Source organism: Panthera leo, chromosome B4, assembly GCF_018350215.1.
Source record: "Panthera leo isolate Ple1 chromosome B4, P.leo_Ple1_pat1.1, whole genome shotgun sequence".
NCBI lineage: Eukaryota > Metazoa > Chordata > Mammalia > Carnivora > Felidae > Panthera > Panthera leo.
The window spans coordinates 107,274,879-107,288,024 of NC_056685.1; the positions used below are offsets into that span (position 1 = coordinate 107,274,879).

At 32.1% G+C, this 13,146-nt stretch overlaps 1 protein-coding gene and 1 non-coding gene across 8 annotated transcripts in view; both read left to right on the top strand.

Moving 5' to 3' along the window:
* LRRIQ1 (leucine rich repeats and IQ motif containing 1) overlaps window positions 1-13,146 on the top strand; it is a 214,066-nt gene that overhangs the window by 166,360 nt on the left and 34,560 nt on the right. For all 7 annotated transcript variants that reach the window (XM_042947273.1, XM_042947276.1, XM_042947277.1 and 4 more), the window contains one exon: window positions 11,698-11,830. In XM_042947273.1, the coding sequence (XP_042803207.1) occupies window positions 11,698-11,830 (133 nt within the window). The remainder of the gene's footprint in view (window positions 1-11,697; window positions 11,831-13,146) is intronic.
* On the top strand, window positions 4,135-4,237 carry LOC122225696. Its single transcript, XR_006205309.1, has one exon. It is a non-coding gene; the product is annotated as a U6 spliceosomal RNA (small nuclear RNA).

Genomic DNA, 13,146 nt, shown 5'->3' on the forward strand with positions numbered 1-13,146 from the left:
AAAATAAATAATATGATACGCTGGACTTCAATAAAATAAAAAACCTGTTTTCTGCTGAAGACAATGTCAAGAGAATGAGAAGAGAAGCCACAGATGAGGAGAAAAGAATTGCAGAACATTTATCTAATAAATGACTACTATCCAAAATATACAAAGAACTCTTAAATCTCAATAAGAAGAAAACAAACAACCCAATATCTAAAAAATGAGCCAATGACCTTAACAGACATTTCAATAGAGATATACAGATGGCAATTAAGTATATGAAAATACATACCACATCCTATGTCTTCAAGGAGATACAAATTGCAACAAGATACCACTACACACCTGTTAGAATGGCCAAAATTCAGAATTATGACAACACCAAATTTCGACAAAGGTACGGAGCAACAGAACTCTCATTTATTGATGATAGGAGTGCAAAATGGTTCAGCCACTTTGGAAGACAGTTTGGAACTTTCTTATAAGACTAAAAATATTCTTACTGGAGGATCCAGCAATCTCAGTCTTTGGTATTTATCCAAATGAGTTGAAAACTTATGTCCAAACAAAAATCTTCACACAGATGTTTATAGCAGCTTTATTGATAATTGCCAAAATTTGAAAACAACCAAGACATCCTTCAGTAGATAAATGGATAAACTGTAGCACATCAGGCAATGGAATATTATTCAACAACGAAAGCAGATGAGCTACCAAGCCATGAAAAGACATGGAAGAACATTAAATGGATATTACTAAGTGAAAGAAGCCAACCTGAAAAGACTATGTATGATTCCAAGTATGTGACATTCCGGAGAAGGCAAAACTTATGGAGATAGTAAAAAAATCAGTATTGCTAGCGGCTGGGACTGGGGAGAAGGAGTAAAGAGGCAGAGCATAGAGGATTTCTAGAGCAGTGAAAAACTACTCTGCATGATACCGTCATGGTGGATACAAGTCATTATACATTTGTCCAAATCCATAGAAAGTACAGCATCAAGAGTGCACCCTAATGTAAACTGTGGACTTTGGGTGACTATGATGTTTCAGTGTAGGTTCATAGATTGTAACAAATGTACCACTGTGGTGGGGAGTGGCAGCATGTTGGTAATGGGGGAAGCTTTGAACATGTAGGGGAAGGGAGTGTATAGAAAAATGTCTCTACTTCAAATTTTGTTTTAAACGTAAAAGTGATCTAAAAAATGAATGTTATTAATTAATTTTTAAATAATATAAGGTAAATATTAAGGAAGTAGCAAAGAGAGGTCAAAAATTCTAAACTATATTGGGAGAATTTTATTATATCTTTTTTAGCAATTTATAGAACAAGCACTCAAAAAATCAGTAAGGACATGGTTTGATAAACCAATTTAATAGCATTTGCTTAAAGGACATATATAAAATACTCAACAACTGGAGAATGTACATTACCCTCATACACATACAGGAAATTTACAAAACTTTAACTTATACTGACCTGAAATGAGGTCTCAGAAATTTCTTAAGGATTGAAATCATGTGCAGTGTGTTTTCTGAATAAAATGTAATAAACCATAAATGAACCATAATAAGATAACCAGATAGTATTTATTTTCTTGAAAATTAAGAAACATCTGAAAAATTCATGAGTCAAAAAATCATAAATATTAAAAAGTAACTTAACAATAAAAAATCTATGTATTGCAGTATAAAAGCAATAGTTAATACAATTTTTAAAAGTAAAACAATTAATCGATAAAGATACATTTTTTGAAAGAAATTTGGTTAACTCCTGGCAAGTCTCATTATGAAAATGAAGGAGAAAGCACAAACAACCATATCAAGAAGGAAAACTGGGACGGATGACAAATGATACAAACTAAAACAGTAGTAAGGGAATATTGTGAACAACCATATGGCAGTACATTTGAAAATTTGGAGAAAGTGAACAATTCGTAGAAAAATATAATACCCAGACTGACCTTAACTCTAATATTAAACCTAACATTCTAGGCAAGCAACCAGAATGGAAAAAAATTTCAAACTGTGATAGTATTTTTTAAATCATGTGCCAAAGAATGTGTCTCACAAAAGAGGTACAAGACCTTACCAGGGAAATTGTAGAACTCTATCAAAAAATGTTAAAGAACAACTATAAGTAAATCTATGAATTGAAAGACTCAATTTCAAAGATTTAAATTCTCCCCAAATTAACAGTGGATACTATGCTCTCTCAATTAAATCCCAAGAGGTATTTATGGACATTGACAAGCAGAATCTAAAAATGTATGGAAAGTCAAAATCCTCAAATAGCCAAAACACATTCAACAAAGATGACTAAATCGAGAGGCCTTGCCAAACACCATAACTTATTATTAATAAGCTCTTATTATAGAGCTGAAGCAAATAGTATTGCATGGTATGGGTGGTACGGTATGGACGGGATGAGATGAGGTAGGATGAGATGGTAATTCCAGGATAGGGTAGGACAGGGTAGAGTAAAATAGTACAGAAAATGATAACTGATGGAGACCCCTGCATATATGCTTAATTGATATTATAAGACAAATTGCATTCTAAATCAGTGGGGAATAGATAGACTTTCCAATAAATTTTAATAAATTACCTATATTAAAAATTAATTGGGGCGCCTGGGTGGCTCTGTCGGTTAAGCATCCGACTTCAGCTCAGGTCATGATCTCATGGTCGGTGATTTTGAGCCCCGTGTCCGGCTCTGTGCTGGCAGCTCAGAGCCTGGAGCCTGCTTTGGATTCTGTGTCTTCCTCTCTGTCTCAAAAATAAATAAACATTAAAAAAAATTAATTATGTCCACCTTAAAGAACTAAATATAAGAAGCAAAATCATAAAACTTAACAGAAGACAATGTGGAAGAATATAACATTGGATATGGAATTATTTCTTTAACAATATGCAAAAGTACTGGTCATCTTGATAAATATATTTACATTAAAATTAAGAATCTCTATAAAGCCAAAATGTCATAATAGTAGTGAAACAACCCACAGAGATGGAGAAGGCATTTGCCACACATATAATCAACAAAGTTCCAGAATGTATAATATCCAGAGTGTATAATTCCTAAAAGTCATTAAAATACAAATAGCCTAATAGAAAAAAATAAATAAGAAGCCTTAACATATTTTTCACAAAAGAAGAAATCCAAATAACTTGTGAACATATAAAAAGGTGTTTAATCTCATTTTGTAGCAGAGAAATACAAATTAAATCTGCAAAGTTTAAAAAAAAATCCTAACAAAAATAAGATTTGGAAAACACATAACCAATAGGACTTATATTTTGCTAATTGAAGTATAATTTAGTACAACCATTTGGAAAACGTTACATGTGGTTGACTTGAAGATATCCATTTCATACAGTCCTTCGAATACATTCTTAGATGCTTGCCCTATAGGAATTTGTACAAGGATAGGGCAGTATTTTTCTTAATAACCCAAACTGGAAATAGCCCCTGCGTCTAACAACAATGGAATGGATAAACTCTAATACATCCATACAGTGGAAAACAGTATGACACTGAAAAGTAATGCACCTATACACAGCAACATAGATGAATCTCATAAACAATATTGAGCAAACAAACACAAAAGAATAACTACAGAATTGTTGCAAGCAAAGCTATACTATAATGCTTATACATAGGTAGTGAAAATTTTAAGGAAATCAAGAAAGTCAAGGTTATAAACTTTAGCATAGTGGTTATCCCTAAGAGAAGAGACTTTTGAGCAAGACTTCTTGTATGCAAGCAGTGTTCTATTTTTTTAAATGATCAGAGATCACATGGAATATGTATTTATATTTTTATTTATAGAATAATTTTAATATATATTAAAGTATATAATTTTATATAAACTATAAATATATATAAACATAAATATTTTATGTTTATATATATTTTTGTGTCTATATTTTTATATCATATACTTATATAAATATAAATATAAATATATAAATAAAATATATGTAAAATATAAATTTTATATAAAATAGTTTATATAAAATGTAATTTATATAATATTTATGTATGTATAATTACTTATACACCTTGAAATTGTAAACACCTGCTAAAGCCATACTTTGTGTACATTGTATATTTCACAACAAAATAAAAATGATTAAAAGGAGCTTTCCATGCCCACGTGGCAGCACATATACTAAAATTGGAATGACATAGAGAAGATTAGCATGGCCTACACAAGATGACACGCAAATTCATGAAGTGCTCCATATTTTGCTTTCCTTCCTAATGGTCTATGTCTATGATACACAAAGTGTATCTATGTCTACATAATATGTCTATGATACACAAAGTGACTTGATCAATTGAAGTCCCTTCCAGCTTCAAACCCCATCCCCAATTTCTCCTCAGAAAAGAGCTTCCACATACCAATATTTATATAAGTAGCTTAAAGCCAAAAATTAATTTTGTAGGGAATACTTGTAATGCCTATCTTGACTTGTTTCCTGACTACAATGTAAGTAGATAAATAATAGTTTCACCTATCTTTTCAATTAAAAGTGAAATCAGTGAATAGAGGCCCTTATTCATTTATGAATGAACTTCTGCTAGCTAAAATAAAAATCTATCTTTCTAAACAAAATATGATGAAAGAAAAAATTTTGCATCAATAAAGTATACACTTAGAAAACTCTTAAATCTTCAGTGTATGGAGATATTTGTTTAAATTATAACCTATGGAAAACAATAAGTTTGGGACCAGGTTTATTAGTCTCTAATATGTTTTTCATTCAAACTGTGAAAGAAAATTATTTTTACTTATATTTACTTATTGGTTTTTATAATGCAAGCAATATTTTAATATATATTCAATATTTTATGTGATGTTAGCTCTGTAACAGAAGCATATCTGTATTCTTTTTGACAAGTAGAAAAATCGTCACATGCAGAAAACTAATAGTCAATGAGCAATGCATTATGAATGTATTAACATACGTACTATGAGTATTTCTGTTTTGTAGCTATAAAAAAGCAGTGATTATAATGATATAAAAATGTTTAATTGGGTCCATCAAGTCTCTATCATTAGTGTATCAATATAAAACTATTTATTGGCTTCTTTTGAAGTAAAACTAGTAAAGGAAATTAATCATGTACTTGGCCCTCAATTAAGATATATACATAAATGAGTAGAATTAGAGATGTCTTTTTACCAGAGTAGAAGCTTTTAGATACAGCAAGAATCTGAAGTCCAACTATACAAACAAACAAACAAAAAACAGGTGGAAGTAATATTTATGTGGCCCTATGGCCATGATATTTTGAGGGCCAACCTACTTATATCATCAGCCTCTCCTTTATTCCATTGGGTGGGCCCTAGTTTGGATGACCTACTATATTAACACTCCCTGAGGGAGTCTAGATTGGATAGGGGAATATTTTCCAACAGTAATTAAATTGAGAGAGTGAAACAGGAGAGAATCATGTCAATGGAACCTCCTTCATGCTTATTACTGAGCAATTGCTAAAAATTATTTGAAATAACTTGAAATCAATTAGGACTGTGTACCCTTGTTATCTTCTGGAAATTAACTTTTTTTTTTTAAAGACACACTAAAATCCTCATATATTATGAAATAAAATACATTAAAAAATACCTGTTACAAGGTTTAGAATTCTGGTAAGGAGGACTCCCTGGACTCCCCCAGAAAATTGTTCTTTCTAGTTTTGTGGTTAATCCTGGAATCTTTCCAGTGACCCCCTGGAACCTTAGTCTTGGCCTGGATTTGAAGACTCCTACAGATAGTCTTACCTCCTGCATAGCTAAGTCTAGGCCCATGGCAACTGAGGTAGCACTAAGACTATGCATAATAGCCTTTAACTTAGGGGTAAAAATAGCGAAATGGCTACAGTAATTAAATCCTTACTATATGTTAGGCATGATATGTATCCAGTTATTTTATATTATTATATATATTTTAAGAGGAAAAAACTGAGGAAGAGAGAAGGTAGATAATTTGCCCAACATCACACAGTTAGTAGGTGAAAAAGCCAACTTATAACATGCAAGATAGATGCTAGCAGATAGATCACTGAGGTGTAGCCTCTCCAATATAGACTGAATTAATTTATTCTATAATCAATTTCTCAAATGTCACAATTCCAGAACCTCTTCTAATGAAAAATTAAGTGGTGTGCCAGATTCATAGGAAACACAGAAAGCAATCTTAGACAATGGCTACCAGGTAGTTCTAAAAACATCCTGTTAACACTTAATATTACTTAGAAATGGGTAAATCTGCCAAAGCCATGACAATGAAAGATGAGTACTTATTTTTCCTTTTACCTCAGGTTCCAATACAGCTTGGCACAGCACTGTTACTGATCCTGTCATTTAAAGCTTTTTTGTTTATCAGGGATTTTTCCATTAATTTTTATTTAAAATATTACATGAAAATATTTTTAACCTTGATTCCTGACATTTTTGTTACCCCGTTAAATTTTGTGCCTGAGGTATTTCATTTGCCCCACTTGACTTACCCTAGTCCCAGCCCTAGTTAACAGCAAACATGGGGACAAATTACACATTAATGTGACTATACATATGACTATATAACTTTATATTGCTCTCGCAGAAGAAAATGAAGGACTACTAGTTTCGTAATATTTGATACTCCACTATAAAGATATTAATGAGATTATATTCAACTGAACATATAAATGGCAAAACATCTCCTTTCTGGTAGAAATATGTATTAGTTGAATACAGAAGACCTATTATAAATGGTTAATAAGCACAACTACATCCACTTTGTGAATGTTTCTGTTATTTCAGAGGGATTCACTTAAATATAGCATTTCTATAATATTGAAAGTTGCATCTGCAAAATCTATGTATTTTAAAAGATAATTTAGTAACTAACTTTCCTTTGCTTTCTCATAAAGATCGTTCATATACTTTACGTATCACCCAACCCCCCAGACAGACAAATTTTGAGAATTAATTTAAATGTCAGAAACTAGCAAGTATTTTTCATTCTAGTACTTTTTTTTTTTAACCTCCCTGCCATAAAATATAGTGAAATATGTAAAGGAGTGATTAGTGCTGCAGTTAGCCTTTGACCCTTACATACAAATTTGGCTCTATTCCCAAAATTTCTGTTTTTAAAGTTTTGCAACAACAATCCTCTTCTTTATTCATGAAATAATTTTCCTGAGTGATCAATTACATATTTATTTAAATATATCATAAAAGAATAGGAATGTTGCTTGTCACACACAAATGGCTCTTAGAGTTAGTGGTTTCATGCCAATGCCATCAACTTTCCAACAACAGATTGGATTGGTTAAGGAAGAAGCCATAAACAGCCTATCAACAAGTATTTATACAGATGTTAATGAATTTAAAATTCTGTCCGTGCCAAACTCCAATTTTATTTGTGCTTTATTCATGAGGTATGATGCAATAACTTCTTTTAATAAACATGTACAGACCACTTATACTTTATAATGGAAACATATTTTTAGTGTTTCCAGCATGAGATACATAGAATCAGCCATTTATCAAAGTTACCAAAAATAGTTCCATTGTATGTAGCATTTTGCTCATCATGTAACTATGTCCTCCAAAAGCTTTTGGTAAAGAGATGAACTCATCTCTATCCGTGAAACCAAGAATATTTTTTTATTATATTACTAAGAAAGGCCATTAGGAGAAAAGAAAATAGTCATGGGAAAGTTGCCATATGTATTTAAAATATAAATAATTAGCTTTTTTTGTGTGTCCCAAATGATAATTGAATCTTAATCTCCCTGTGTGTAGGATATTATGATATACTGAAAATTTAGAAAACATTTATTTGAAGCATATGGGTTTAATGAACACTTATTTTTTTCATGAAGAAAAGAATAATATTTCCATTAATTTCAAAAGAGACTTCATTTCTTTTAGTGAGCTTTTTAAAGCTGAACTGATTTCCTCTAGGACTGCATACACTGTGGACATTTTATAAAGTAACCTTATATGATGGAGTAGTTTTTGTTTGTTTGCTTTTTAATTTGCCACCTTTCATTGGCAGTTTTTATCCCAAGCTAATTATGATTTTCGGGGCTGAAGTTTCTACTGTAATGATTAAGTTAATAATATATAGGAATGTGTTATCCTCCACAATGCACAGGTTTATCTACATGCTAAAAATCTAAATCCCAGCTCAACACTTCTCAGGTCACTTATAGAACATTAATCAACTGTGACAATTATTCATTTCACAGGTATTTATTGAGCACTATCCTACTATGTGCCCCTTAAAGAGTTTATATATAGTAGGAAAAACAGACACATGAATAGGAAAGGAAAATATAACATAATAAATGCTATCATGGAGTCTTTATAGGAACCTTTGGAGGACATCTCCAAGTTAACTTGAATAGGAAATATAGTGCTGACAGATCAAGGACTTACCCCAAAGAATATAATTTCCAAACTGAGACCTGAAGACAAATCAAAAACAACATTGGCAAAGTGGGTAATCTGAAGCATAGGTCTATAGGCAAAAGAAACCGTTTTGAGTAATTATAATATTTTTGAGTGATTGAGGCAAGAATCTAACATGTGTCTGAAGGTATATGCATGGCTTGTATGCCATGCAAAAAATAAAAATAAAAAAAATGAACTTAATCCAAGGGCAATGGAGAATCAGGAGTTTAACCTATGAAGCAGCAAAATTAGATTTATGTTTTAGCAAGGCCATTTGCAGTATGGAGATAGGTACATGGGAGCAAGACCAAAACAAACAAACAAACAAAAGACCAGTGAAAAGGCTATTAGAGTAATTCAGAAGAAATGATGGTAGCCTGATACAAAATAGTAGCAACAGGAATCCAGGAAATTTGACAGATTGAAAAGAATTTAAGAGGTAAAGTATTCAGTTGTAGGTTGAGGAAGAATGCTGGTTCAGTACGACTCTGGTCTCTGATTTATACATTGACAATGGTGGTACCATTTGGGGAATTTGGAAAAAGTGGAATAATACACGAGTTCAGCTTTTTTACATACTCAGTTTAAATTATCTGTGCAATGTCTAAATGGCAAAGTTTTGGATGGATACATGTGTCAAAAGGAGATCATGAAAATGATTGAAGAACTTGGATGAATATCCTCATACAGGAAAATTATAGCCTAAGAAAAAAAAATGGGGCCAAGATCAAACCCAAGAAGAATCCTGAGATTGGAAGGGATGGCAAGGGCAGAGGAGCCCTTGAAGGAGACTGGGGTTTAGAAAAAGTCAGAGAAAAAACAAGGAGAGTGTAATGAAACAAAATACAAAGGAAATAAGACTTCAAATTAATGAAGCAAGACCCAAAGAAGTAGGAAAGGAGAGGAGGTAAAAGGTTTCAGTTTCTGCAGGCAGAATGTTGCCTCTTCTACAACGGAAAGGTTTTACTGAGCAGCCTGACTAATGACAAGCATCCATTAAGTTATCCATATCACCATTATTCTTCTTATGCAAGATACTAAAAACAGAACTTCCTCTGCAAGTTTAAAAGAGTTAATTGTCTTTTCTTCTTCTCAGTGACAGGAGTAATCCTGAAATAGTTTAACCAAAACAAAATCAATTTCTTCAGTATATGAATTGCAGTATCTTCAAGTACATCCAGCCAACTTCACCAACATGCTTATTCTGTTTCTTACACTGAGCACACGCCAATCTACCAATCTATGCCTTAGGGTTAAAATGGTTAATATGAATTGGGCCCTTACAGTGAAATCTCTCATCTTTACTCAGGACTGTTGTTTAGAACTTTGGCTGAGGTCTGATGTAAAACCACTTAGGATTTATGGAGTGTTATTGTAGAGCTGAGGAAAACTTTCCAAAATGAGTACTTTAAAAAGTGACTATTGCAAGTATATGTCATTATTTTAAAAAACAGAAAGACACAGATAATTTTTTTGTATTTTAGCTAAAAGCACAATTAAAAAAAAGCAAATAAAAATAAAAAAATAAAAGTACAATTGTTACACAAAGATTCTCCACATATCAAGAGTCATAAGGTTCTAGCTATAGGCTCAGTTGATTATCAGTGGTCACTGAGTCCTCACTACTTTCTATAACTGCCCTTACGGGCCCAACATCTGGTTTGGTTAACCAAGAAAGGCTGATAAAAGGTTCGGACTCTGCTGGAGAAAAGACTTAACGCTGTACAGTAACTGGAAGTGATAATGCCAAAAGTTCCCTTTGTTTGAGTCTCCCGTATAGTTTCTACATACCTATATGGTCAGTTACCAGAATGGTGTCTCCTCATGGATTCAACGGTCAGCTCTCTCATGGCAAGCGATTGCTCCTCCAATCTAGCAAACATGGAGAGGTTGACTTAAGCTCAGGAAGCAAGAGATAGGGCCTTTTAGAAACATAAGGTGGCATGAGAAGCAACAGCAAGTTAACTTCACTAAGTTCACATAGTTTAGAGAAATAAACACCTTGATTTTTAGCTTTCCTGAGAACTGGCCACCCTATCTTTTTGAATTGAAAACTAGAGTCATTTCACCAATTTCAACAGCAACTTTTAAGGAAAAAAGACATGATAGGTATTTCATCCTCAACATGCAGAATGACAAATGTATGTATGAGTGTGTGTGCCACATGCATCAAGCATTTGTGGTTGGCCTTGTGTCATGCTTCATTTGTTTTCCAAACAACTTGCAAATAAATATAAGGTGACTTTCTGTGTGCAAAGATCTACACTGGATTAATAAGATAACATTTTAAATATTGGGTTTTAAATTATAGAATTCTTGTTAGCTTGATTACCAGGAGTTAGTTTTTAAGAAGTACCTTTCTCTGGTGTACTGTCAATCAAACTACAAAGCTAACAAGTCCCTAAATCTGGTAATGGCTCAAAAAAAGATCAAGTCTATGGAGGAAGGGTCTAAAACAGCAGGTGTTTGGAGTAGTTCCGAAATGCATACCATTGACGTAGTAGTAACATCCACAGAGTAAAACAAACAAACGAACAAAAAAACAAACACAAATGTATAAATGTTATATTTGAATATAAAGGTTGGATTTTTAATTCTTTTTTCTTTTCCTTTACTATTTTCATTGTTTCCTTGTATTCTTACCTTATATAAATTTCTCCTCTTGCATATTCCCATATCCATTTACATTGTTATGCTTCCCACCTCCTTTTTTGAAATAGCTACTATGGCATAAGCACAGGTTCCCTAAACCTCATATTATTATATTCCAAGCTTAAAATATTGCATTAGCTTACACAAACCAAGCTGAGTTTTATGCAAAATTAAAACTCTGTTTCAAATACCCTCAATATAATTTATGAATTCTACATACGTATAAAGTTAGTATAAGAACAATTGACTTTAAAATAAGCCTGAAAAAACATCATAATGGACAGATATTCTTTTCATACTAGAATTGTACTCTACCAAGTTTGATCTTTGTATTTTTAATGTAAAAACTAAAAAACAAGTCCTATAAAATGTTGGCTACAATGAAACATTTTCTTTTTTTTTTTTTTTTTAAGATAGATGGGTTTGAAACTCAAGCAGGAAAATTACTGAAGTGACTGACATTTTTCTTACAGATGACCTGACTCCCATGAATTAGTCTTTTTTTTTCCCTTTCTTTCTTTTGATAAAATTGTTTGCCTAGACTGAACTACTTGGCCAAAATTTGATCTCTTTAAATAACAAATAAAATTTCCACATTTTTCCCCAGGTAAGGAAGAAGAATTTATCTACAAGGATGCCACTGCAAATGAAAAATTAGAAAGGAGTAAAGAATACACATACCAATGGCTTCACACACAGGTTGGGATTCATGAAACAACTAGTTCCAGAAATATGAAATGGTGAGGTCATTTCCTTTAAATTAGATTTTTGTATTGTAAACACATCTTGAAAAGTGAAACCTAGGTTAATTGTGCTAAAACAAACATGACTTTATAGCCAAAGGCCAATACATCACGTTGCCAGGTTGTAAAAGTCCTCTTACATAGAATAGATTTAATCACTTTTTATATTTTTTACCCTAAAATGTTTGAGAACTCTGTTTCTGTAATGCTTAAAACTAAGAGATGAACCACACAAATGATTCTACTGTATAAAGTTAAATGCATGGTATCCATTAACTGTTTAAATATCATATGTATTGGAGGTGGTATTTTATTTTGTGTCCTTTTTATGTTTGGCAGTTAAATTATAGTTCAACACTGCTGCTGCTGCTTTACCAGTAGTATAACTAATTTTCAAGGATGTCTCCATGCTACAGTTTCCTCTTTTATAGTAGATGATAATATGTTATCTATCTCACAGCATAGAGGTGAGCTCACAAGGTGGAGAATATCAGTATATATTCTCAATAAACACATCCTTTAACAATAAACAAGATACCTTGAATCTAATAGGTAATTAATTAATTTTTGTTACATTAATGTACATATTAGTTTGCTAGGACCTTTGTAACGAAATACCATAAATTGTGTGGCTTAAACAGCATAGATTTACTTTCTCACAGTTCTGGAAGCTATAAGTTCAAGATTAAGGAGTCAGCAGGTTTGGTTTCTTTGAAGGTCAGTCTTCATGGTTTGTAGATGGCCACCTTCTCACTGTGCCCTCACGTCATCATCCTTCATTCTCTTTGTGTTTTAATCTCCTGTTTTTATAAGGACACTGGTCATATGAGATTGGAGCCTACCAATATGAACTCATTTTACTGTAATTACCTCTTTCAAGGCTCTATCTCCAAATATATCACATTATGAAGTATTGAGGGTTAGTACTTCAACATATGAATTCTGATGAAACAAAATTCAGCTCACAGCAATTTAGTATAAACCACTGAACCAAAAGTTATAGGAAAATAATAAAAGTCCAGAGATAATATTTTGGAAAATATTTTCAAGACTTTTGTTTAACTACATGTGTCCAGAAAAAGAATTTAAAAAGTGCTATTATAAACACTTACTAAATATATAAATCGATATTGAATCTAAATGTAACTGACACTTTGGAAATGTTTCCAGGCATTATAGTAACTATTTAAATGACTAACAAAAGACAAACAAAATCCTACAATCATGAGGGTTAACCCTTAATTTAGAAGCGAGTTAAAATATGTAAAAAAAAATGAAATCTTTTTGTAATATATATAAATTGAAATGTTCAT